The following is a 27,871-nucleotide window of genomic DNA, read 5'->3' as shown; positions in this document are numbered from 1 at the left end:
CTCCTTCTTTTTTAAAGACATAGCTTTTTCATTGGGGAATCAGTTAGCATTACATAATGTCTGATGTAACATCAAGGGACTTTCCTACTCGGCAAAGTTCCATTTACACTAAACTCTGCAAACAGAATCCTGTCATAAAAACAACAGAAATAACTTATGTAGTAGCTTCCAGAACAATTGTTACAAATTGTTTCACAAAGGACAAATGAAGAAAAACAAGAAAACAAAACACAAGTAGCACAAAGTAGCAATATTTTATGATGAGTTCTAAAAAGCACAGGCAGCAAAACCAGAGTTAGCTTTTTAACAAGAGACTCAAGAGTGAAGTTCTGGTTTGACCCGACTGAAAGTTTTAACAGTGACGACCACAAGCTGAGTTAAGCCTGGTAAACACTTCAGGATACTTGGGACACTTTTGACCCAAGTCACCTCTTCCACCTTCAGCCGTGACCACATCCAGAGGGTTTTTCTCCTTTTCGTTTGTTTCACCTCGACAGGAACAAACTCAAAGGCCTTAATCATGAGCACAGTGTGAGCGCTGGCCCCAATAAACTGTGTGGTGAAAACGTGAACTACACATTCATAATAACTGATGATACCTAGAGTACTTCCAAGTATGTCACTGGCTGACTTTAAAACTGGAGATACATGGGCTGGTGAAGGTTCTTATCGATGGCAATTAGAACTGAAATGCAAATATGCATAACAGTTAAAAAAGTATGTCACTAAGAATATAAAAACAACAGGGTACATGGATTTCTGTGTGACCTTTAACCCCTCCATCTGGAGACTGACGCATACAATATGTAAATCTTTAGCCACTGACTCAACCATTAAGGACATTTGATAAAATGAAAAACAGAAAAAAGAAGTGAAAATACTTAAAACTGCTGCAGTTGGAAGTTCATTCCTTAATGGCTTCAAAGTTAATTACACAACAAAGTGTTAAATCTAACACACAACATGCTGATCAATTAGCTGTTTTAGCACTGCTGTGTATCCAGTAATAATCATTACACTAATCATCATTGACCACGAGCATTGAGACACACAAGCAATATACAGTATTCATAATAATAAAATCAGGACATTTTTCTGCTCACTTTTGACAACCAAAGCTGTTCACATCTACAGAGGTCTCCTTCCATGTTTCTATGTGCTGTGTTCAAATATTCTCTTTGTTCCATTTCTGTATCAATACATTAAGTGATTATCACACAATCATTTGCAGACTAGAGTATTTTGCTGTGAACATTTATTTACATATTTACAATTAATATATATTTTAGGCAAAAACAGAAGCTTTCATTCAGAGCATTAACATTGATACATTTTTTTCACGGTTCATGGTTTCATATGAGTTCTTTTGATAATAAAAAGAAACATTTATTTTTTACATGATGCCAAACATTTTTTTGTGCAAAACATTTCAAATAGAAATTTCCGTATCTCTTTGGACTGTACACCATAAATAATGGGGTTGAGACTTCCAGGGACAAGGACAAACAGAATGGCAGACAGCTTCCTATAGTCTGAGTACTGAGGGAAGCGATGCAGAATAATGATGATCATTCCACTAAACATCATGATGAGATACACCATTAGATGAGTGCTGCAGGTCTTTAAAGCTTTACTGTTCAGAGACTTGTTTTTACTGGTCAGACAGACGATGGTTATTTGAGTATATGTGAGAACTATGCTGCCGATAGAAGCTGAGAGCAGGACCACGGTGAACGTGAGGCCGTAAACATTATTAACAAACACACTCTCACAGGAGAGTTTGAACAGCGAGGCGTTGTCACAGTAAGGATTCATGATCTTTGTCCTGCATCGGTTCAGTCTTATGGTCAAACCCAGCAGAATCCCCACCAACACAAAGGCCACGGCCCAGGCAGACACTGTCAGCTTGATCACCATCTTGTTGGTCATGATGGCAGCGTAACGCAGAGGATGACAGATGGCCACATATCTGTCAAAGGCCATGATCATCAGCACCGTGTGGGAGGTGGTGCCGAACATGTGTGTGGTGAAAGCTTGGACCACACACTCGTAATAACTGATGAGACGTTCAGAGGGAGGACGCAGGATGTCTATGAGCAAACACGGGACCATGATAGAGTTTCCAAGTATGTCATTAAATGGCAGGTTACAGAAAAGGAGGTACATGGGCTGGTGAAGGTTTTTGTCTGTGAAAACTAGGACAGCAATGCCTACGTTAGCTACCAGGATGAACAGATAGGAGAAAAGGAAGAAGAGGAAGACTGGGTAGATTGATTCATTTGAAACATTCAACCCCTCCAGCTGGAGTATGAAGCTGTTGTAGGTGTAGTTTTCCATCAACCTGAAATAATGAAAATAGCTATACAGACTATGTAACAACGACGCTAGTGCCAAGTTTAATACGTTTTCAAGCCTGTTTCGTTTTCAAAAATGTGATTAATTTGGGAGAAAAAAAGTTAAGTGTCATTTTTCAGGCCCTGGTTACAGTTAACCCCTAACCCTAACCCAATAATACTCCATGTTTAGACCACAGGGCTTACACTAGTTCTTTGTACACTCTGCGGGCCTGATCTACTGACATCCAAAATATAGAGAGCTAAATTACGTCTGCATTATAACAGATTGCACATTTGGTTGGTGGGCGTTTTGCGGGTGATCTACTTCAAATGATTGCGCAAATGATAACAGTTGCAAACATGGTGGAGGCAGTAGTATTTAAATGAGTGTTTTGCGTGTGTTACTGGTTTCTGCCATGGAGCATTACGGGGAGCAGAATTAAATTTAATGCAATAGAACTGGATGTGTTAGTGGAAGAGGCAAACAAACATGCTGTTGAGCAAAGAAATATGAATATAACTTAAAGAAACACAATATGGGAGAGTATCTGCAAGAAAGTAAATGATGTGGGTAAAACAAAAACCAATGAAATTAAGAGTAGAAGAAAATAAATAGCTCATAATAAAACCTCGGTGGAAGAGATGCCTCTCACCAATATTGTGCGGCAAGTGAGGGCTGTGTCTTCTGTGGCACGAGCACTCAGGCTCGACACTCGGGCCGTTGTTGCACACACAGCACACACCAGGCAGCTGGTCAGCTGTATCTGGTGTGACGATCAGTGCCCTGACAGGAGAGGAATTGTTTTTGCTTCTGTCCATCCAAACATGCTAACACGAGCAGAAAGAATCCGTTCTCTCTGTCTTCTTCCTGCCATCTCCTCCTCACCACAATAACTGCAGCCATCTGTGCGTAGCGCTGTGCCGATTAGCACTTTCCTTTCAAACGTTTTAAATAAAGACGCAGTCACAACTACCACAATCTTTTTTCAGGCTTTGTAAATCACAATGCATGTGCTAAATTAAAGTATTCGCATCTATTTGTGCACTCAGGTAGAAATGCAGATTTTGCATATTCATTAAGGCAAACGTGCTAAATGAACAGCGCATGTTATTCTCCACGCAGACCTCAGTGCGCACTGTTAGTCGATCAGCTTGCATGTTTTTTTGTGGGTGAAATCAAGTTTGCACATGTTTTTACACACGCACACTTTTAGTAGATCAGGCCCTGTGAGTAATGCCCTAAGTCAATCAATCAATCAATCAAAATGTATTTGTATAGCCCATATTCACAAATCACAATTTGTCTCATAGGCTTTAACAAGCTGTGACGTCCTCTGTTCTTAACTCAACAAGGGTGAAACTACTAAAAAGGATCTGTCTCCCAGGACACAAGTGCAGTAGACGCCACGTGTCACTGAGAACGTCAGAGAAATAAGAGTAGTTACAGCGCTGGTTAGAGGAAACAGTTTGAAGCTTGATGGAACGTGAATAAATTGAGAAGTTATTGTCAGTAATGGTCGAGTATCTGAGGAGACATATTGTTTATCAAGCAGTCTTATTGTGATCATAGTCTACGATCAGCTGCCACCTCGATCATGATCCACCATCATGATCCACGATGTGGATCTGCGAGCGATAAGGCCCAGGGACTCCGGGAAGAAGTCAAGTCAGTAACATGTTGATGAGACGTGAAGTTATTTGATGTGATAAGGAGGGAGCAGAGGAAAGAGAAGCTCCATGTGTCATGTGTTCCTCCACATTCTAAAGCTACAGCAGCAGAACTCAGAGCTGATCTAAGACGAGTCTGGACCAGCTCTAACGATAAGCTTTATGTTAAAGGAAGGTTTAAAGCCGACTCTTAAACACTGAGAGGAGGTCTGCCTCCTGAACTGACCCTGAGATGATTCCACAGGAGAGGAGCCTGATGCTGAAAGCTCTGGCTCCTCCTCTACTTTGAGAGACTTTAGGGACAACAAGTAAGTCTGACTTCTGGGAGCATTTTGGACAAGCTGCAGGGTCTTTAATGACTTACTGCTGGAGCCTGATAATAAGGAATTACAATAATCTAGTCTGGATGTGACAAAGGCGTGCACTAGTTTTTCTGCTTCTTTTTGAGACAGGACATTTTTGAGATATTACGTAAGTGAAAGAAGGCGGTCCCAGAAATGTGTTTAAAGTAAAGCCTAGTTTATGCTTCTGCAACACGTGACGCAGTCGTTGAGCATTCGAAGTTCTGCGTCGAAGGAACGCGTTGCTCTGCAATTCACCGCCATGCTGCTAGGGGGTGTGGCTGTGTGTTTGTGTGGTTATAGCCGAATCCTCGCTTTTTCTTCTGTAAAGTAAACAACAGTAAACAATGGCGACCGAGGTGGAGCAGCTGTATTTGTTGTTTGAGCTCATTAATATTGAGGAACAAATGCTTATATTGCAAATGTTGAAGCGCGGGCGACAGAGAAGACGTTTGCGGAGGTGTTTTTATGACGAGGAAGAAAGACCGGAAAAGCAACTGCCGGAACTTACGTTCTGAGCGGACCAATCACAGCGCTTGCGGTCCACGTCGACGCGACGCGTAGTTAGGATTTTTGGGAGGCGCACGTCAGGCTACGCCGTAGGGGTCCGCGTTGACGGCATAGGTACGGCGTAGGTACGGCATAGGTACGGCGTAGGTACGGCGTCGACGCGACGCAGAAGCATAAACTAGGCTTGAGAATCAAAGGACCAATCAGGATCAAAGAAGACTCCCAGATACCTGATTTTTCTCTCTAAGGGCCGAGAATAAGAACCTCTGTTTTATCTGATTTTAATAAGAGAAAACTGTGGGTCATCCAGACTTTTATGTCCTTGAGAAATGCTAAGTATGGGTATAAAAGATGCCCTAACAACAAAAACTCCTTCCAGCTTTTCCCTGAGCAGCGAGTTGTGTTGAAAGAACTGGAGAAGTCAAATCTGTTGAGCTATTGTTGAAGTCACAATATCACTCTCATTAGATTAGCTCCACACACCTAACAAATGCATTACTCCCTCAGTTGTAAAAACCTGTTCAATTGATGAGGCAACCTGACCACCCACCAACACCTGAGAACCATATTTAAATTTTTAGCTACTGACTCAACCATAGATGAAATTTGATAAAATGACAAACAGACATAAGAAGTGAAAATACTACAGTATATATACTATAGCCATTTTAGCTCTGCTTTGTATTCAGTAATAATCATTATTGAGGAGTAGTATTGAGACAGAAAAAGCTATGTACAGAATTTATAGCAATAACATCAGTATATATAATATATAACTCAGTCATATATATATAAAACACTCTCTTCACTTTGTTCCATTTCTCTATCAATATATTATGTGAATATCACACAATCATTTGCAGACTGGAGTATTTTGCTGTGAACATTTATTTACATATTTACAATATGTGTATATTTTAAGCAAAAACAGAAGCTTTCGTTGAGAATTAATCAATTTATTCACAGTTCATATGAGTTCTTTTGACAATTTGCTTAATAAAAAGAAACATTTATTTTTTACATGATGCCAAACATTTTTTTGTGCAAAACATTTTCAATAGAAATTTCCGTATCTCTTTGGACTGTACACCATAAATAATGGGGTTGAGACTTCCAGGGACAAGGACAAACAGAATGGCAGAAAGTTTCCTATAGTCTGAGTACTGAGGGAAGCGATGCAGAGTAATAAGAATGATTCCACTAAAGATCATGATGAGATACACCATTAGATGAGTGCTGCAGGTCTTTAAAGCTTTACTGTTCAGAGACTTGTTTTTACTGGTCAGACAGACGATGGTTATTTGAGTATATGTGAGAACTATGCTGCCGATAGAAGCTGAGAGCAGGACCACGGTGAACGTGAGGCCGTAAACATTATTAACAAACACACTCTCACAGGAGAGTTTGAACAGCGAGGCGTTGTCACAGTAAGGATTCATGATCTTTGTCCTGCATCGGTTCAGTCTTATGGTCAAACCCAGCAGAATCCCCACCAACACAAAGGCCACGCCCCAGGCAGACACTGTCAGCTTGATCACCATCTTGTTGGTCATGATGGCAGCGTAACGCAGAGGATGACAGATGGCCACATATCTGTCAAAGGTCATGATCATCAGCACCGTGTGGGAGGTGGTGCCAAAAAGTTGTGTAGTGAAAGCTTGGACCACACACTCGTAATAACTGATGAGACGTTCAGAGGGAGGACGCAGGATGTCCGACAGCAACCGGGGAACAATATGAGTACTTCCAATGATGTCACTGACTGACAGGTTACAGAACAGGAGATACATGGGCTGGTGAAGGTTCTTATCTATGACAATTAGAATGGAAATTCCAATATTCATAACCATTATAACAATATAGGAAATAAAGTACAAGAAAAAGACATGGTACATGGTATCCTTTGTCACCTTTATCCCCTCCATCTGGAGAGTGAAGCTGTTGTAGGTGTAGTTCTCCATCAACCTGGAACACAAATGTATAGTTTGTGTTATTATATCCGTTGAGTTAGTCTTGATACAACTGATACTTTAAAGGTCCAAAAAGTTAAAGTATCAACAAAAGCATGCAACAGTACAAATCCTTACAAATTAGAAAACTACAATTCGACATTATAAAATATTTTTCAACATTCATAGTTGTAGTAAAGCGAGACGTGCTTTGGGACTTAGTTTCATCAGTCTTGACTCATCTGTACCTACAGGTCCTAGCACAGCAAGACCTCCTTCTTTTTTAAAGACATAGCTTTTTCATTGGGGAATCAGTTAGCATTACATAATGTCTGATGTAACATCAAGGGACTTTCCTACTCGGCAAAGTTCCATTTACACTAAACTCTGCAAACAGAATCCTGTCATAAAAACAACAGAAATAACTTATGTAGTAGCTTCCAGAACAATTGTTACAAATTGTTTCACAAAGGACAAATGAAGAAAAACAAGAAAACAAAACACAAGTAGCACAAAGTAGCAATATTTTATGATGAGTTCTAAAAAGCACAGGCAGCAAAACCAGAGTTAGCTTTTTAACAAGAGACTCAAGAGTGAAGTTCTGGTTTGACCCGACTGAAAGTTTTAACAGTGACGACCACAAGCTGAGTTAAGCCTGGTAAACACTTCAGGATACTTGGGACACTTTTGACCCAAGTCACCTCTTCCACCTTCAGCCGTGACCACATCCAGAGGGTTTTTCTCCTTTTCGTTTGTTTCACCTCGACAGGAACAAACTCAAAGGCCTTAATCATGAGCACAGTGTGAGCGCTGGCCCCAATAAACTGTGTGGTGAAAACGTGAACTACACATTCATAATAACTGATGATACCTAGAGTACTTCCAAGTATGTCACTGGCTGACTTTAAAACTGGAGATACATGGGCTGGTGAAGGTTCTTATCGATGGCAATTAGAACTGAAATGCAAATATGCATAACAGTTAAAAAAGTATGTCACTAAGAATATAAAAACAACAGGGTACATGGATTTCTGTGTGACCTTTAACCCCTCCATCTGGAGACTGACGCATACAATATGTAAATCTTTAGCCACTGACTCAACCATTAAGGACATTTGATAAAATGAAAAACAGAAAAAAGAAGTGAAAATACTTAAAACTGCTGCAGTTGGAAGTTCATTCCTTAATGGCTTCAAAGTTAATTACACAACAAAGTGTTAAATCTAACACACAACATGCTGATCAATTAGCTGTTTTAGCACTGCTGTGTATCCAGTAATAATCATTACACTAATCATCATTGACCACGAGCATTGAGACACACAAGCAATATACAGTATTCATAATAATAAAATCAGGACATTTTTCTGCTCACTTTTGACAACCAAAGCTGTTCACATCTACAGAGGTCTCCTTCCATGTTTCTATGTGCTGTGTTCAAATATTCTCTTTGTTCCATTTCTGTATCAATACATTAAGTGATTATCACACAATCATTTGCAGACTAGAGTATTTTGCTGTGAACATTTATTTACATATTTACAATTAATATATATTTTAGGCAAAAACAGAAGCTTTCATTCAGAGCATTAACATTGATACATTTTTTTCACGGTTCATGGTTTCATATGAGTTCTTTTGATAATAAAAAGAAACATTTATTTTTTACATGATGCCAAACATTTTTTTGTGCAAAACATTTCAAATAGAAATTTCCGTATCTCTTTGGACTGTACACCATAAATAATGGGGTTGAGACTTCCAGGGACAAGGACAAACAGAATGGCAGACAGCTTCCTATAGTCTGAGTACTGAGGGAAGCGATGCAGAATAATGATGATCATTCCACTAAACATCATGATGAGATACACCATTAGATGAGTGCTGCAGGTCTTTAAAGCTTTACTGTTCAGAGACTTGTTTTTACTGGTCAGACAGACGATGGTTATTTGAGTATATGTGAGAACTATGCTGCCGATAGAAGCTGAGAGCAGGACCACGGTGAACGTGAGGCCGTAAACATTATTAACAAACACACTCTCACAGGAGAGTTTGAACAGCGAGGCGTTGTCACAGTAAGGATTCATGATCTTTGTCCTGCATCGGTTCAGTCTTATGGTCAAACCCAGCAGAATCCCCACCAACACAAAGGCCACGCCCCAGGCAGACACTGTCAGCTTGATCACCATCTTGTTGGTCATGATGGCAGCGTAACGCAGAGGATGACAGATGGCCACATATCTGTCAAAGGTCATGATCATCAGCACCGTGTGGGAGGTGGTGCCGAACATGTGTGAGGTGAAAGCTTGGACCACACACTCGTAATAACTGATGAGACGTTCAGAGGGAGGACGCAGGATGTCTATGAGCAAACGCGGGACCATGATAGAGTTTCCAAGTATGTCATTAAATGGCAGGTTACAGAAAAGGAGGTACATGGGCTGGTGAAGGTTTTTGTCTGTGAAAACTAGGACAGCAATGCCTACGTTAGCTACCAGGATGAACAGATAGGAGAAAAGGAAGAAGAGGAAGACTGGGTAGATTGATTCATTTGAAACATTCAACCCCTCCAGCTGGAGAGTGAAGCTGTTGTAGGTGTAGTTTTCCATCAACCTGAAATAATGAAAATAGCTATACAGACTATGTAACAACGACGCTAGTGCCAAGTTTAATACGTTTTCAAGCCTGTTTCGTTTTCAAAAATGTGATTAATTTGGGAGAAAAAAAAGTTAAGTGTCATTTTTCAGGCCCTGGTTACAGTTAACCCCTAACCCTAACCCAATAATACTCCATGTTTAGACCACAGGGCTTACACTAGTTCTTTGTACACTCTGCGGGCCTGATCTACTGACATCCAAAATATAGAGAGCTAAATTACGTCTGCATTATAACAGATTGCACATTTGGTTGGTGGGCGTTTTGCGGGTGATCTACTTCAAATGATTGCGCAAATGATAACAGTTGCAAACATGGTGGAGGCAGTAGTATTTAAATGAGTGTTTTGCGTGTGTTACTGGTTTCTGCCATGGAGCATTACGGGGAGCAGAATTAAATTTAATGCAATAGAACTGGATGTGTTAGTGGAAGAGGCAAACAAACATGCTGTTGAGCAAAGAAATATGAATATAACTTAAAGAAACACAATATGGGAGAGTATCTGCAAGAAAGTAAATGATGTGGGTAAAACAAAAACCAATGAAATTAAGAGTAGAAGAAAATAAATAGCTCATAATAAAACCTCGGTGGAAGAGATGCCTCTCACCAATATTGTGCGGCAAGTGAGGGCTGTGTCTTCTGTGGCACGAGCACTCAGGCTCGACACTCGGGCCGTTGTTGCACACACAGCACACACCAGGCAGCTGGTCAGCTGTATCTGGTGTGACGATCAGTGCCCTGACAGGAGAGGAATTGTTTTTGCTTCTGTCCATCCAAACATGCTAACACGAGCAGAAAGAATCCGTTCTCTCTGTCTTCTTCCTGCCATCTCCTCCTCACCACAATAACTGCAGCCATCTGTGCGTAGCGCTGTGCCGATTAGCACTTTCCTTTCAAACGTTTTAAATAAAGACGCAGTCACAACTACCACAATCTTTTTTCAGGCTTTGTAAATCACAATGCATGTGCTAAATTAAAGTATTCGCATCTATTTGTGCACTCAGGTAGAAACGCAGATTTTGCATATTCATTAAGGCAAACGTGCTAAATGAACAGCGCATGTTATTCTCCACGCAGACCTCAGTGCGCACTGTTAGTCGATCAGCTTGCATGTTTTTTTGTGGGTGAAATCAAGTTTGCACATGTTTTTACACACGCACACTTTTAGTAGATCAGGCCCTGTGAGTAATGCCCTAAGTCAATCAATCAATCAATCAAAATGTATTTGTATAGCCCATATTCACAAATCACAATTTGTCTCATAGGCTTTAACAAGCTGTGACGTCCTCTGTTCTTAACTCAACAAGGGTGAAACTACTAAAAAGGATCTGTCTCCCAGGACACAAGTGCAGTAGACGCCACGTGTCACTGAGAACGTCAGAGAAATAAGAGTAGTTACAGCGCTGGTTAGAGGAAACAGTTTGAAGCTTGATGGAACGTGAATAAATTGAGAAGTTATTGTCAGTAATGGTCGAGTATCTGAGGAGACATATTGTTTATCAAGCAGTCTTATTGTGATCATAGTCTACGATCAGCTGCCACCTCGATCATGATCCACCATCATGATCCACGATGTGGATCTGCGAGCGATAAGGCCCAGGGACTCCGGGAAGAAGTCAAGTCAGTAACATGTTGATGAGACGTGAAGTTATTTGATGAGATAAGGAGGGAGCAGAGGAAAGAGAAGCTCCATGTGTCATGTGTTCCTCCACATTCTAAAGCTACAGCAGCAGAACTCAGAGCTGATCTAAGACGAGTCTGGACCAGCTCTCACTATAAGCTTTATGTTAAAGGAAGGTTTAAAGCCGACTCTTAAACACTGAGAGGAGGTCTGCCTCCTGAACTGACCCTGAGATGATTCCACAGGAGAGGAGCCTGATGCTGAAAGCTCTGGCTCCTCCTCTACTTTGAGAGACTTTAGGGACAACAAGTAAGTCTGACTTCTGGGAGCATTTTGGACAAGCTGCAGGGTCTTTAATGACTTACTGCTGGAGCCTGATAATAAGGAATTACAATAATCTAGTCTGGATGTGACAAAGGCGTGCACTAGTTTTTCTGCTTCTTTTTGAGACAGGACATTTTTGAGATATTACGTAAGTGAAAGAAGGCGGTCCCAGAAATGTGTTTAAAGTAAAGCCTAGTTTATGCTTCTGCAACACGTGACGCAGTCGTTGAGCATTCGAAGTTCTGCGTCGAAGGAACGCGTTGCTCTGCAATTCACCGCCATGCTGCTAGGGGGTGTGGCTGTGTGTTTGTGTGGTTATAGCCGAATCCTCGCTTTTTCTTCTGTAAAGTAAACAACAGTAAACAATGGCGACCGAGGTGGAGCAGCTGTATTTGTTGTTTGAGCTCATTAATATTGAGGAACAAATGCTTATATTGCAAATGTTGAAGCGCGGGCGACAGAGAAGACGTTTGCGGAGGTGTTTTTATGACGAGGAAGAAAGACCGGAAAAGCAACTGCCGGAACTTACGTTCTGAGCGGACCAATCACAGCGCTTGCGGTCCACGTCGACGCGACGCGTAGTTAGGATTTTTGGGAGGCGCACGTCAGGCTACGCCGTAGGGGTCCGCGTTGACGGCATAGGTACGGCGTAGGTACGGCATAGGTACGGCATAGGTACGGCGTAGGTACGGCGTAGGTACGGCGTCGACGCGACGCAGAAGCATAAACTAGGCTTGAGAATCAAAGGACCAATCAGGATCAAAGAAGACTCCCAGATACCTGATTTTTCTCTCTAAGGGCCGAGAATAAGAACCTCTGTTTTATCTGATTTTAATAAGAGAAAACTGTGGGTCATCCAGACTTTTATGTCCTTGAGAAATGCTAAGTATGGGTATAAAAGATGCCCTAACAACAAAAACTCCTTCCAGCTTTTCCCTGAGCAGCGAGTTGTGTTGAAAGAACTGGAGAAGTCAAATCTGTTGAGCTATTGTTGAAGTCACAATATCACTCTCATTAGATTAGCTCCACACACCTAACAAATGCATTACTCCCTCAGTTGTAAAAACCTGTTCAATCGATGAGGCAACCTGACCACCCACCAACACCTGAGAACCATATTTAAATTTTTAGCTACTGACTCAACCATAGATGAAATTTGATAAAATGACAAACAGACATAAGAAGTGAAAATACTACAGTATATATACTATAGCCATTTTAGCTCTGCTTTGTATTCAGTAATAATCATTATTGAGGAGTAGTATTGAGACAGAAAAAGCTATGTACAGAATTTATAGCAATAACATCAGTATATATAATATATAACTGAGTCATATATATATAAAACACTCTCTTCACTTTGTTCCATTTCTCTATCAATATATTATGTGAATATCACACAATCATTTGCAGACTAGAGTATTTTGCTGTGAACATTTATTTACATATTTACAATATGTGTATATTTTAAGCAAAAACAGAAGCTTTCGTTGAGAATTAATTAATTTATTCGCAGTTCATATGAGTTCTTTTGACAATTTGCTTAATAAAAAGAAACATTTATTTTTTACATGATGCCAAACATTTTTTTGTGCAAAACATTTTCAATAGAAATTTCCGTATCTCTTTGGACTGTACACCATAAATAATGGGGTTGAGACTTCCAGGGACAAGGACAAACAGAATGGCAGAAAGTTTCCTATAGTCTGAGTACTGAGGGAAGCGATGCAGAGTAATAAGAATGATTCCACTAAACATCATGATGAGATACACCATTAGATGAGTGCTGCAGGTCTTTAAAGCTTTACTGTTCAGAGACTTGTTTTTACTGCTCAGACAGACGATGGTTATTTTAGTATATGTGAGAACTATGCTGCCGATAGAAGCTGAGAGCAGGACCACGGTGAACGTGAGGCCGTAAACATTATTAACAAACACACTCTCACAGGAGAGTTTGAACAGCGAGGCGTTGTCACAGAATGGATTCATGATCTTTGTCCTGCATCGGTTCAGTCTTATGGTCAAACCCAGCAGAATCCCCACCAACACAAAGGCCACGCCCCAGGCAGACACTGTCAGCTTGATCACCATCTTGTTGGTCATGATGGCAGCGTAACGCAGAGGATTACAGATGGCCACATATCTGTCAAAGGTCATGATCATCAGCACCGTGTGGGAGGTGGTGCCAAAAAGTTGTGTAGTGAAAGCTTGGACCACACACTCGTAATAACTGATGAGACGTTCAGAGGGAGGACGCAGGATGTCCGACAGCAACCGGGGAACAATATGAGTACTTCCAATGATGTCACTGACTGACAGGTTACAGAACAGGAGATACATGGGCTGGTGAAGGTTCTTATCTATGACAATTAGAATGGAAATTCCAATATTCATAACCATTATAACAATATAGGAAATAAAGTACAAGAAAAAGACAGGGTACATGGTATCCTTTGTCACCTTTATCCCCTCCATCTGGAGAGTGAAGCTGTTGTAGGTGTAGTTCTCCATCAACCTGGAACACAAATGTATAGTTTGTGTTATTATATCCGTTGAGTTAGTCTTGATACAACTGATACTTTAAAGGTCCAAAAAGTTAAAGTATCAACAAAAGCATGCAACAGTACAAATCCTTACAAATTAGAAAACTACAATTCGACATTATAAAATATTTTTCAACAATTATAGTTGTAGTAAAGCGAGACGTGCTTTGGGACTTAGTTTCATCAGTCTTGACTCATCTGTACCTACAGGTCCTAGCACAGCAAGACCTCCTTCTTTTTTAAAGACATAGCTTTTTCATTGGGGAATCAGTTAGCATTACATAATGTCTGATGTAACATCAAGGGACTTTCCTACTCGGCAAAGTTCCATTTACACTAAACTCTGCAAACAGAATCCTGTCATAAAAACAACAGAAATAACTTATGTAGTAGCTTCCAGAACAATTGTTACAAATTGTTTCACAAAGGACAAATGAAGAAAAACAAGAAAACAAAACACAAGTAGCACAAAGTAGCAATATTTTATGATGAGTTCTAAAAAGCACAGGCAGCAAAACCAGAGTTAGCTTTTTAACAAGAGACTCAAGAGTGAAGTTCTGGTTTGACCCGACTGAAAGTTTTAACAGTGACGACCACAAGCTGAGTTAAGCCTGGTAAACACTTCAGGATACTTGGGACACTTTTGACCCAAGTCACCTCTTCCACCTTCAGCCGTGACCACATCCAGAGGGTTTTTCTCCTTTTCGTTTGTTTCACCTCGACAGGAACAAACTCAAAGGCCTTAATCATGAGCACAGTGTGAGCGCTGGCCCCAATAAACTGTGTGGTGAAAACGTGAACTACACATTCATAATAACTGATGATACCTAGAGTACTTCCAAGTATGTCACTGGCTGACTTTAAAACTGGAGATACATGGGCTGGTGAAGGTTCTTATCGATGGCAATTAGAACTGAAATGCAAATATGCATAACAGTTAAAAAAGTATGTCACTAAGAATATAAAAACAACAGGGTACATGGATTTCTGTGTGACCTTTAACCCCTCCATCTGGAGACTGACGCATACAATATGTAAATCTTTAGCCACTGACTCAACCATTAAGGACATTTGATAAAATGAAAAACAGAAAAAAGAAGTGAAAATACTTAAAACTGCTGCAGTTGGAAGTTCATTCCTTAATGGCTTCAAAGTTAATTACACAACAAAGTGTTAAATCTAACACACAACATGCTGATCAATTAGCTGTTTTAGCACTGCTGTGTATCCAGTAATAATCATTACACTAATCATCATTGACCACGAGCATTGAGACACACAAGCAATATACAGTATTCATAATAATAAAATCAGGACATTTTTCTGCTCACTTTTGACAACCAAAGCTGTTCACATCTACAGAGGTCTCCTTCCATGTTTCTATGTGCTGTGTTCAAATATTCTCTTTGTTCCATTTCTGTATCAATACATTAAGTGATTATCACACAATCATTTGCAGACTAGAGTATTTTGCTGTGAACATTTATTTACATATTTACAATTAATATATATTTTAGGCAAAAACAGAAGCTTTCATTCAGAGCATTAACATTGATACATTTTTTTCACGGTTCATGGTTTCATATGAGTTCTTTTGATAATAAAAAGAAACATTTATTTTTTACATGATGCCAAACATTTTTTTGTGCAAAACATTTCAAATAGAAATTTCCGTATCTCTTTGGACTGTACACCATAAATAATGGGGTTGAGACTTCCAGGGACAAGGACAAACAGAATGGCAGACAGCTTCCTATAGTCTGAGTACTGAGGGAAGCGATGCAGAATAATGATGATCATTCCACTAAACATCATGATGAGATACACCATTAGATGAGTGCTGCAGGTCTTTAAAGCTTTACTGTTCAGAGACTTGTTTTTACTGGTCAGACAGACGATGGTTATTTGAGTATATGTGAGAACTATGCTGCCGATAGAAGCTGAGAGCAGGACCACGGTGAACGTGAGGCCGTAAACATTATTAACAAACACACTCTCACAGGAGAGTTTGAACAGCGAGGCGTTGTCACAGAACGGATTCATGATCTTTGTCCTGCATCGGTTCAGTCTTATGGTCAAACCCAGCAGAATCCCCACCAACACAAAGGCCACGCCCCAGGCAGACACTGTCAGCTTGATCACCATCTTGTTGGTCATGATGGCAGCGTAACGCAGAGGATGACAGATGGCCACATATCTGTCAAAGGTCATGATCATCAGCACCGTGTGGGAGGTGGTGCCAAAGAATTGTGTAGTGAAAGCTTGGACCACACACTCGTAATAACTGATGAGACGTTCAGAGGGAGGACGCAGGATGTCCGACAGCAACCGGGGAACAATATGAGTACTTCCAATGATGTCACTGACTGACAGGTTACAGAACAGGAGATACATGGGCTGGTGAAGGTTCTTATCTATGACAATTAGAATGGAAATTCCAATATTCATAACCATTATAACAATATAGGAAATAAAGTACAAGAAAAAGACAGGGTACATGGTATCCTTTGTCACCTTTATCCCCTCCATCTGGAGAGTGAAGCTGTTGTAGGTGTAGTTCTCCATCAACCTGGAACACAAATGTATAGTTTGTGTTATTATATCCGTTGAGTTAGTCTTGATACAACTGATACTTTAAAGGTCCAAAAAGTTAAAGTATCAACAAAAGCATGCAACAGTACAAATCCTTACAAATTAGAAAACTACAATTCGACATTATAAAATATTTTTCAACATTCATAGTTGTAGTAAAGCGAGACGTGCTTTGGGACTTAGTTTCATCAGTCTTGACTCATCTGTACCTACAGGTCCTAGCACAGCAAGACCTCCTTCTTTTTTAAAGACATAGCTTTTTCATTGGGGAATCAGTTAGCATTACATAATGTCTGATGTAACATCAAGGGACTTTCCTACTCGGCAAAGTTCCATTTACACTAAACTCTGCAAACAATTCTATTCAATTCAATTTTATTTGTATAACGCCAAATCCTAATATACATGATCTCAAGGCTCTTTACATAGAAGGTCAGGACCTTAAAATCATTAATCTACAGAAACCAACAGGTGAACAATGAGCAGCACTTTGAGACTGTGGAGGAGAAACTCCTCATTAACAGAGAGAAACCTCAAGAACCAGACTCAGGGTGGGTGGTCATCTGCCTCCACCGGGGGAGGAGAGAAAACAGGGGAAGGAGATGAGAGATGGTTGGAAAAGAGGGGAGAGAAGAGAGAGTGATAGTGGGGAGGGGGAGAAAGACCGGGGACACTTGAGTGCCATCAGGTTTCAGAACTGACTAGAGACTCAAGAGTGAAGTTCTGGTTAGAACCAGGGTTATTATAGTTAACGAAAACTAAGACTAAAACTAAAACTAGCAATGAAAAAATAATTTAGTTAACTGAAATAAAAATAAAAAATAAATAAAAACTACAATGAACAATGCAAAACTAACTAAAACTAAACTGAATTGAAGATAAATTCAGCTTCGTTTTCGTTTCGTTTTCTCCCTCCATTACTTCCTGTCCTGCAGGTGATGGTTAAAGAATGAAATAAAAGGACTTGATGAACCATGTTTGGTGTCACACGTCGTTTCATCCTTTTTCATCCTCTACAAGTCGAAGCTTTCTCTTAATACCTGGAAAAACTAAAACGAAATAAAAACTAAACTGAAACTAAAAAATCAGTTGTTGAACTAACTACAACTAAACTGAAATAAAAAAGCAAACTGAAAAACTAAATAAAAATTCAAAAAATTCAAAACTATAATAACCTTGGTTTGAACCGACTGAAAGTTTTAATAGTGACGACCACAAGCTGAGTTAAGCCTTGTACACACTTCAAGATAATGATGGGACACTGGTGTTGTAGTTTTCCATCTGAAATGTCAAAAATAACAGACATTCAGTTACCCTCACACATCTGGATGAGTGGGCTACAACTGATACTTTCCTGTTCATTAAGTTCCCATAAGGTAAAGTAGAAAACATACAGTTAATGACTTAAATACTTAGATTATGTTCATAAAGAGTGAACATGCATTGTATATGACAGTGCACTTCACAAATACAGTAATACTTGCTTTGTGAGTCCATCAGTGGTCACTACAAGCAGGTGGTTTTCACCAACAGCTATGAGATGAACTAGACAGTCCGGTGCCAGAGGCATTATGTTTCTGGGTTGTCCGTCCGTCCGTCCGTCCCATTCCCGTGAACGCAATATCTCAAGACATCTTGAGGGCATTTCTTCGAACTTGTAGTCCAGGATGATCTGATTAAGGTCTTGACCTTTTATGTAAAGAGCCTTGAGATAATGTATATTATGATTTGGCGCTATACAAATAAAATTGAACTGATTTAATTTTTGGAGGTCAAAGGTCACGGTGACCTCACAAAGCACATTTTTCACCTTGTGAATGTGTAAATTTGTACAGTGAAGCTTTTGTTTGATGTTTAAATACAGTTGATGTCATTTTTCACCATTGCTTTGCCTGATTTCCCCAAAACATGTCAGGTCTCAACAACTGTATGTGGGTGACCCTGAAATTTCAAACACTTAGACAGGAAGCACAATATATTGACAACTTATTAGACATTTAAAACTGTTGTACAGTGACCCATATTAACACTTTCTAACGTAGAAGAGAGAGGAGGATGCTGAGGAAACTCCTCAGTAGAATGGACAATGCGGCTCAGCCCATGTACGCCACACTAGTGTCACACCACAGAGTGCTACAGGAAGTCTTTTCTTCCTTTGGCCATCAAACTGTACATCTCGTCCTCCTGCAGGGAGGACCACCGACTATCATCGCACACTCGGTTACAACATCCATAACAGTGCAATATTATTATGCTGCTTTTTTTAAATTTGTAATATGACCACTCATGGAAAAACACCATTCACGTGCAATTTGTGTAACATTATTGTTTTTGTTCATTATCACATTCATTTTTTATTATGTGCAATATTTAAATGTCAATACAATTTGCAGTATCCCCTTCTTTATCATTTCATTTCTACTTACTGCCACTGCAGTTAAGTATGAGTTCCTCTCTATACACTTCATTTCATTTCATTGATTGTACTTGTACTGTAATAGGGAGCAAGCTGGTACAAGAACTTCCTTTGGGATCTTATTCACTCAATATAGAGTACTTCAGTCCTAAAGCCTGGAAATGAATTAGCATTTTTATTTCTATTTAACCTTCTTCTGGAGTTAATGGGTTTTTTAATCATTTTTTCATGTTTTTGAAGTCCAACAGATTTAAGGTTTGATAAGAGGACTGTTGGGCCTTGGTCGAGGTTTGTGCTCTTCTGAGTGGCATGCTAGTCATAACATGTCTTACATTTACATTAAAACAGTACTTAGTTAAAATAACAAAAATAATTGCACAGCAGGATAATCCACAGACCTCGCTGTGAACAGGTTTTATAGGTTTCATATTTTATTTGATTCTGCTGTGGACAGTTTCTCATGCTATTCTTTGTGCTTTGAGCAAAACAAACCAAATCCCATTGTAAAACATTATAAACATGGAAGAGGTGGTGAAGGACCAGGCTGAGAAACAAAAACATTTACATTTTTAATAGTGGATAGACACAGGATACATGTTGGGAGAACATGGGGTAAATATTGGTTACAGGGTTTGCACCTAAGACCATCAGACCTCACTGATCAGGATACACTCATTTAAAGACAAACACTATTGTTTGAGACGGACTTGCAGGATAACATTGTTGATGAAACTAGCACGTAACTCTTTACTGACCAGTCCGTAGATGATGGGGTTGATTGCTGGTGGAATGATGATAAACAGGATGCTGAAGAATTTCTTGATGTTATGAGAGAGTGAGGCAATCCTGTGACTCACATTTATGATGACTGCAGAGATCTCGTAGAGCACATACACAATAAGATGTGATGCACATGTCTGAAAGGCCTTGCTGCAGACTCTGCTGCCAGCTCTGCCTCGTTTCACAGAAGCATGAAGGATTCTAAAGTAGGAAAAGGCAATGATGACGAAGATCCCTGTACTCAGAGACCAGGACATTGACAGACCTAGAGAAACAGACGAAAATCACAGTGACTGGTTTGCAGAGCTCTTTTAGAAATGATCAATCTTATTTATGTGAAATATTTAAATGTTACTGTATAACACTGTGAGAACAGCAGCAATATGAAACTAATGAACTCATTTCCATGGATTTTCTTTGATTTCTCAGAATATCATTCATGGATCTTGATGATAAAAAGTCAGGCATAATTAGGAGACTGCAGTTTGATGCAAATCCAAATAAAAGTCCTGGATCTAGTGAATTAAACTTGGTTTCACAAGGGGACTGTTGTTTTGGCAGAGCAATGCACTCTACTGAGGGACATTGCAGTTTAGTTCTGTGAAGTCTTGCTCTAGTTTGTGTGGTGCTGTTAGCGTTCAGTCTTTTACTAAGCGCAAAACAAATGAAATCAGCGGTTGTCACTGACTCAACACGTTGTTCTACACCAGTGCACTGACCATAGATGTTATTTGAGGGGGTGGACCTGCAGGCCAGGTTCATGATAGCACGGTTGCTGCAGAGGACATGTTGGATGGTGTTGCCACACAGTGGAACATTCATGTGAAGGGTGAAGAGCACCCCGATACAGAGCAGAGCGACGGACCAGGCCAGGACACAGCAGGTGTACAGCCGAGCTGACGTCATGATGGCGTGGTACCTGAGCGGCTCACACACAGCAATGTACCTGCAGACGCATTGATGGAGGTTATGGATATATTTGATATACAAGGTCTCAGCATCTCTTACTGTTGATGAATATATGAGGATATCGCAATGAAACAGAGACACTTGTGCTGAGTTTGAGATTATTTTACTTTATAAAACCATCTGATTATGTGAATTCTGCTGCTAAAGAAAAAGCACATTCATTGAGTTTGTTCACTCTTTTCTGTGAAAATCATTGTACCTGGATCTAAAACTTATGAGAACTAGAGTAAAAGAATAACGTGAAGCTGTGAGTAATTCTCCTGAGGTGCTTTCGATACCTGTCATAGGCCATCGCAGCCAGAAGAGTCTGCACTGTGGCGCCGTACATGTGCACAGTGAAGGCCTGAGCGATGGCTGTGATGTAGGCGATCCTCTTCTCCCCAGTCAAAAAGTGCATCATGAGGCGAGGCAGCACCGCGGTGGAACCCAGCACATCGCAGACTACCAGATTACAGAGCAACACAAACATGGGTCTATGCAGGTTCTTGTCTATGACAATGATGCACATCACCACACCGTTCCCCAACAGCACCACCATGTAGTTAAAGAGAGCCAGGAAGAACAGGAAAGATCCGTAGCCTGGAGTTATAGAGAAGCCCTCCAGCTCGAACACGATAGGCTGCCTGAGAGGAGTCATCATTGACCCGTTCTCCATGCAAATGTTGTGTAAGACACAGGTTGATCAAAATCTTCTGAAGAGGAAACTTTTCAGGAATCAGACCGAATCAGTTTGTCACCTAAACCTCAGGAGCATGATTCTTAACTAAGGAAAAAGATTAGCGCCACCAGCAGTAAAACAGGAAGCTGATACTTGATGAACAAATGGTTTCAGAGCAATTTGGTATTTCATTAAATACAAAAAGTAATTTCAGTGTTCCTCTCGTCAGAGCGCTGATGTTGCTCTGACTTGTTTGAGGAGAGAGTTCTGCCTTAAATGATTTTACGTTGACTTGAGAGTCCGTCAGCTGATCTCTGCCCACAGACACGTTACTATTGAGACGACCCCGCCCTGAAGCGCCCTCTGTGGCTTGTGTCTCCAGCTGGCTCTATGACACATGTATCTCCACAACAATTACTTCTAATATACTCTGATCATTCTGAAGCACGACACCAGGTTATTCTTACTTTCAGTGTGTGTTCTGGGTCAGACAGCCGTGGACCGAGAGCATCAATGAGGTTTCAGTCTGTTTCAGTGACAGTGTTGAGCAGTAACTCATTAACAGCTCCAGTAAACGAGGACCAGAAACTCCAAAATTACCATTTTTACCTGAGCCAAAGATTTTATTTTAACCAGGACTATGTAAAAATTACAGAAGGTATTCCTATGGAACATGGGCCAGAAAAGAATTCAGTATATGTTGGTAGAACCAGGTATTTTTCACTCTTACTTTGAAACTGGATGGTAAATAATTCATGGGGCTTGATGAAGGACATCAGACTTATTTAACTGGTGTCCTTGAATCTGAGTAATTTGATGCAGTGACATTTTAGTTCCTCATTTCTTCTTAGCAGCTAGCTGATGCTTGTTATGTTCATTCAGGAATCAGCACCGACTCAAATCTGCTTTGACGGTCAAATGACCTTTAAGGCCTAATATTTATCTTCATAGAGGAAACACTTCTTCCTATTTGGACTTCGTGTTTACATCCAGAACAGTGTCACCTGATACCAGTGACCTCAGTGAAGACAGGCCCACGTGGTGTCTCACAAAGTGTGATAATAATGGTCTGGAGCAGGACAATAAAGTATGAATTACCTTATTAAAACTCAAGTCATGAAGTGATGTGTCTGAACTTTTCAAGACTTAACTCATTAGCAACAAGTATCAGAATATTGCACGTTTGTGTCTTGTTGTGGCAACAACTTGAACCTTGTGTTCATTAGTGGTTACAACAGAGAGCTGAGACAGGAAGTCTGCAGGGACCCTCCTCTGCAGCGATCACATGCTGCCCTATCAACTCAGCTCGTAAAGAAAGTTCACTTTGCAGAAGAATGAGTCACAATTTAAACATAATCACGAAATGAATCTGTAGACTGTGAATGTATTATCACAATATTGATGTTTTTCCTCTAATGAACCTAAATCCTCATTTGAATAACTGAGTCACAATATTTCATGAAATTGTGATTTAATGTAACGTATCAACTCGTGCACTTGGACACAAAGTTTCCATTTTTTGGAGACAGTCTGCCTCATTGAAAGTTCTGCGGTGGAGAAACTGAAACCATTTCTGAATGAAGCGTCTGTCAACTGAACTGGAGTCTGAAGGAAGCAGTTGATGGCAGGTTCACATCCACAGTGTTTGTGCTTCAGGCAACCGAAACACGTTGTGTTCCTGAGAATAATGTTTGAGTCAATACGTTTTCTAGATTTTATCGTCAGGAGAAAGTCAAAAACGTTTCTTCATGATCAAATCACTACATTGAATTCCGGGACTGTTTAGACAACTACTGTGACACTGGGTTGTGGGACCAATGGCTTATGAACTGTGTTACTAATTCCAATCATAAAGCAGAAGATGGTGACATCAGATGGCTGCTTGCAGTGAGACAATGTCCGCCTGTGTTGGTTAGATTAGAGCTTCAGTTGTTCTGTCGAGGCTTTTGTTATGCAGCAGTGGTTTCACTTTACCTGAGGTGGAAAACAATAGATGTTTGTCCAACAACTTTAACCGAGGAGCTTCCCCCAACAGCTTCTGGCTGGAAAGTCGTGCATTGAGTCTTTTTGTTGTCAGTGCCAGCATCATGAGGTCAATCAATCTACTTCCTGTTTACACCACATCACCAGTGGACGTGAACTGTCATGTGACGTAAACAGTGTAGGTTTGACTGTGGAGTCTGAGAACATCATTTGTTTCTGTTTCCTCTGGACTCTCTTCATGTATTTTCAACTTGAATTATTTTCACCATAAGAGGATGCAAACCTGTGTGTGTGTGTGTGTGTGTGTGTGTGTGTGTGTGTGCGTTGTATACCTGTGTCATGATTGGGTTTTAATGAGTGTCCTGGAGGCCTCAGACCTCCCAGGAGTCTCAGTGACCAGTGCATTAATAGAATTAGATAGATTAGAAGCTTCAGTGAGGCGTTCAGGGGCTGATGGACAGGGAGCAGCTTCCTCTGTGGGACTGGTCTGGTTCTCAGTCAACGTTCCAGTTCATCCCAGAGCTGCTGAATGTGTTCTCAGTCTAAAGGTGTCACACCAAACCGGGAAACTTTATTTACAGGTTTACACTATTGTCTAAAATACCAGCTGGTCCCAAACCAGGTTAACAGCCTCTGACTTGCACATAAGGGCCAAGTTTCACAAAGGAAAAGTCATTGGAATCACTGCTGTGATCTCATTGAAGTTTCATTGGAGTCTGTCTATTAGATGATGTGTTTCTGTGTAATGTTCAGAAGTCAGGGTTCATACAGAGGCTCATCATGTTGTTGTGATGTGAGTCGCTCTATGTCCCAGAAGCCCCCTGGTGTCAGTGTTGCCCTCTGAGCTCTGATAAACATCTATTACTCTCACAGGATTAATTACCATCACAAACTGTTGATAAGTGTTTTGTTTATTTTAGATTATGTTCATAAAGAGTGAACATGCATTGTATATGACAGTGCACTTCACAAATACAGTAATACTTGCTTTGTGAGTCCATCAGTGATCACTACAAGCAGGTGGTTTTCACCAACAGCTATGAGATGAACTAGACAGTCCGGTGCCAGAGGCATTATGTTTCTGGGTTGTCCGTCCGTCCGTCCGTCCCATTCCCGTGAACGCAATATCTCAAGACATCTTGAGGGCATTTCTTCGAACTTGTAGTCCAGGATGATCTGATTAAGGTCTTGACCTTTTATGTAAAGAGCCTTGAGATAATGTATATTATGATTTGGCGCTATACAAATAAAATTGAACTGATTTAGTTTTTGGAGGTCAAAGGTCACGGTGACCTCACAAAGCACATTTTTCACCTTGTGAATGTGTAAATTTGTACAGTGAAGCTTTTGTTTGATGTTTAAATACAGTTGATGTCATTTTTCACCATTGCTTTGCCTGATTTCCCCAAAACATGTCAGGTCTCAACAACTGTATGTGGGTGACCCTGAAATTTCAAACACTTAGACAGGAAGCACAATATATTGACAACTTATTAGACATTTAAAACTGTTGTACAGTGACCCATATTAACACTTTCTAACGTAGAAGAGAGAGGAGGATGCTGAGGAAACTCCTCAGTAGAATGGACAATGCGGCTCAGCCCATGTACGCCACACTAGTGTCACACCACAGAGTGCTACAGGAAGTCTTTTCTTCCTTTGGCCATCAAACTGTACATCTCGTCCTCCTGCAGGGAGGACCACCGACTATCATCGCACACTCGGTTACAACATCCATAACAGTGCAATATTATTATGCTGCTTTTTTTAAATTTGTAATATGACCACTCATGGAAAAACACCATTCACGTGCAATTTGTGTAACATTATTGTTTTTGTTCATTATCACATTCATTTTTTATTATGTGCAATATTTAAATGTCAATACAATTTGCAGTATCCCCTTCTTTATCATTTCATTTCTACTTACTGCCACTGCAGTTAAGTATGAGTTCCTCTCTATACACTTCATTTCATTTCATTGATTGTACTTGTACTGTAATAGGGAGCAAGCTGGTACAAGAACTTCCTTTGGGATCTTATTCACTCAATATAGAGTACTTCAGTCCTAAAGCCTGGAAATGAATTAGCATTTTTATTTCTATTTAACCTTCTTCTGGAGTTAATGGGTTTTTTAATCATTTTTTCATGTTTTTGAAGTCCAACAGATTTAAGGTTTGATAAGAGGACTGTTGGGCCTTGGTCGAGGTTTGTGCTCTTCTGAGTGGCATGCTAGTCATAACATGTCTTACATTTACATTAAAACAGTACTTAGTTAAAATAACAAAAATAATTGCACAGCAGGATAATCCACAGACCTCGCTGTGAACAGGTTTTATAGGTTTCATATTTTATTTGATTCTGCTGTGGACAGTTTCTCATGCTATTCTTTGTGCTTTGAGCAAAACAAACCAAATCCCATTGTAAAACATTATAAACATGGAAGAGGTGGTGAAGGACCAGGCTGAGAAACAAAAACATTTACATTTTTAATAGTGGATAGACACAGGATACATGTTGGGAGAACATGGGGTAAATATTGGTTACAGGGTTTGCACCTAAGACCATCAGACCTCACTGATCAGGATACACTCATTTAAAGACAAACACTATTGTTTGAGACGGACTTGCAGGATAACATTGTTGATGAAACTAGCACGTAACTCTTTACTGACCAGTCCGTAGATGATGGGGTTGATTGCTGGTGGAATGATGATAACCAGGATGCTGAAGAATTTCTTGATGTTATGAGAGAGTGAGGCAATCCTGTGACTCACGATTATGATGACTGCAGAGATCTCGTAGAGCACATACACAATAAGATGTGATGCACATGTCTGAAAGGCCTTGCTGCAGACTCTGCTGCCAGCTCTGCCTCGTTTCACAGAAGCATGAAGGATTCTAAAGTAGGAAAAGGCAATGATGACGAAGATCCCTGTACTCAGAGACCAGGACATTGACAGACCTAGAGAAACAGACGAAAATCACAGTGACTGGTTTGCAGAGCTCTTTTAGAAATGATCAATCTTATTTATGTGAAATATTTAAATGTTACTGTATAACACTGTGAGAACAGCAGCAATATGAAACTAATGAACTCATTTCCATGGATTTTCTTTGATTTCTCAGAAAATCATTCATGGATCTTGATGATAAAAAGTCAGGCATAATTAGGAGACTGCAGTTTGATGCAAATCCAAATAAAAGTCCTGGATCTAGTGAATTAAACTTGGTTTCACAAGGAGACTGTTGTTTTGGCAGAGCAATGCACTCTACTGAGGGACATTGCAGTTTAGTTCTGTGAAGTCTTGCTCTAGTTTGTGTGGTGCTGTTAGCGTTCAGTCTTTTACTAAGCGCAAAACAAATGAAATCAGCGGTTGTCACTGACTCAACACGTTGTTCTACACCAGTGCACTGACCATAGATGTTATTTGAGGGGGTGGACCTGCAGGCCAGGTTCATGATAGCACGGTTGCTGCAGTAGACGTGTTGGATGGTGTTGCCACACAGTGGAACATTCATGTGAAGGGTGAAGAGCACCCCGATACAGAGCAGAGCGACGGACCAGGCCAGGACACAGCAGGTGTACAGCCGAGCTGACGTCATGATGGCGTGGTACCTGAGCGGCTCACACACAGCAATGTACCTGCAGACGCATTGATGGAGGTTATGGATATATTTGATATACAAGGTCTCAGCATCTCTTACTGTTGATGAATATATGAGGATATCGCAATGAAACAGAGACACTTGTGCTGAGTTTGAGATTATTTTACTTTATAAAACCATCTGATTATGTGAATTCTGCTGCTAAAGAAAAAGCACATTCATTGAGTTTGTTCACACTCTTTTCTGTGAAAATCATTGTACCTGGATCTAAAACTTATGAGAACTAGAGTAAAAGAATAACGTGAAGCTGTGAGTAATTCTCCTGAGGTGCTTTCGATACCTGTCATAGGCCATCGCAGCCAGAAGAGTCTGCACTGTGGCGCCGTACATGTGCACAGTGAAGGCCTGAGCGATGGCTGTGATGTAGGCGATCCTCTTCTCCCCAGTCAAAAAGTGCATCATGAGGCGAGGCAGCACCGCGGTGGAACCCAGCACATCGCAGACTACCAGATTACAGAGCAACACAAACATGGGTCTATGCAGGTTCTTGTCTATGACAATGATGCACATCACCACACCGTTCCCCAACAGCACCACCATGTAGTTAAAGAGAGCCAGGAAGAACAGGAAAGATCCGTAGCCTGGAGTTATAGAGAAGCCCTCCAGCTCGAACACGATAGGCTGCCTGAGAGGGGTCATCATTGACCCGTTCTCCATGCAAATGTTGTTAAGACACAGGTTGATCAAAATCTTCTGAAGAGGAAACTTTTCAGGAATCAGACCGAATCAGTTTGTCACCTAAACCTCAGGAGCATGATTCTTAACTAAGGAAAAAGATTAGCGCCACCAGCAGTAAAACAGGAAGCTGATACTTGATGAACAAATGGTTTCAGAGCAATTTGGTATTTCATTAAATA

At 40.4% G+C, this 27,871-nt stretch overlaps 7 protein-coding genes and 1 long non-coding RNA gene across 10 annotated transcripts in view; 1 reads left to right on the top strand and 7 right to left on the bottom strand.

The window, feature by feature from the left end:
* Nucleotides 1-27,871, top strand: part of LOC138413773 (uncharacterized) — an 85,099-nt gene that overhangs the window by 44,574 nt on the left and 12,654 nt on the right. The window lies entirely within an intron of this gene.
* On the bottom strand, nt 1,387-2,340 carry LOC138404879 (olfactory receptor 8G17-like). Its single transcript, XM_069510254.1, has one exon. It carries the CDS (start codon nt 2,335-2,337, stop codon nt 1,387-1,389), a length of 951 nt encoding a protein of 316 aa, XP_069366355.1. The 5' UTR covers nt 2,338-2,340.
* On the bottom strand, nt 5,866-6,816 carry LOC138404878 (olfactory receptor 8G17-like). The gene has a single exon (XM_069510253.1). The coding sequence runs from the start codon at nt 6,814-6,816 to the stop codon at nt 5,866-5,868; it is 951 nt and encodes a 316-aa protein (XP_069366354.1).
* Nucleotides 8,463-11,258, bottom strand: LOC138404877 (olfactory receptor 8G17-like). The gene has a single exon (XM_069510252.1). The coding sequence runs from the start codon at nt 9,411-9,413 to the stop codon at nt 8,463-8,465; it is 951 nt and encodes a 316-aa protein (XP_069366353.1). The 5' UTR covers nt 9,414-11,258.
* On the bottom strand, nt 12,965-13,915 carry LOC138404876 (olfactory receptor 8G17-like). Its single transcript, XM_069510251.1, has one exon. The coding sequence runs from the start codon at nt 13,913-13,915 to the stop codon at nt 12,965-12,967; it is 951 nt and encodes a 316-aa protein (XP_069366352.1).
* LOC109643205 (olfactory receptor 8G17-like) lies at nt 15,562-16,512 on the bottom strand. Its single transcript, XM_020108239.2, has one exon. The coding sequence runs from the start codon at nt 16,510-16,512 to the stop codon at nt 15,562-15,564; it is 951 nt and encodes a 316-aa protein (XP_019963798.2).
* Nucleotides 19,443-21,359, bottom strand: LOC138413771 (olfactory receptor 2K2-like). The gene is made up of 3 exons (XM_069539387.1): nt 20,983-21,359; nt 20,455-20,681; nt 19,443-20,000 (listed from the first exon to the last, which is right to left on the bottom strand). The coding sequence occupies exons 1-3, from the start codon at nt 21,357-21,359 to the stop codon at nt 19,645-19,647; spliced, it is 960 nt and encodes a 319-aa protein (XP_069395488.1). The 3' UTR covers nt 19,443-19,644.
* Nucleotides 25,684-27,803, bottom strand: LOC109643204 (olfactory receptor 2K2-like). The gene is made up of 3 exons (XM_020108238.2): nt 27,295-27,803; nt 26,765-26,991; nt 25,684-26,310 (listed from the first exon to the last, which is right to left on the bottom strand). The coding sequence occupies exons 1-3, from the start codon at nt 27,669-27,671 to the stop codon at nt 25,955-25,957; spliced, it is 960 nt and encodes a 319-aa protein (XP_019963797.2). The 5' UTR covers nt 27,672-27,803; the 3' UTR covers nt 25,684-25,954.

This window comes from Paralichthys olivaceus, chromosome 15, assembly GCF_024713975.1.
Source record: "Paralichthys olivaceus isolate ysfri-2021 chromosome 15, ASM2471397v2, whole genome shotgun sequence".
In the NCBI taxonomy this organism is placed as follows: domain Eukaryota; kingdom Metazoa; phylum Chordata; class Actinopteri; order Pleuronectiformes; family Paralichthyidae; genus Paralichthys; species Paralichthys olivaceus.
This window is presented reverse-complemented; position numbering and strand designations above follow the sequence as displayed.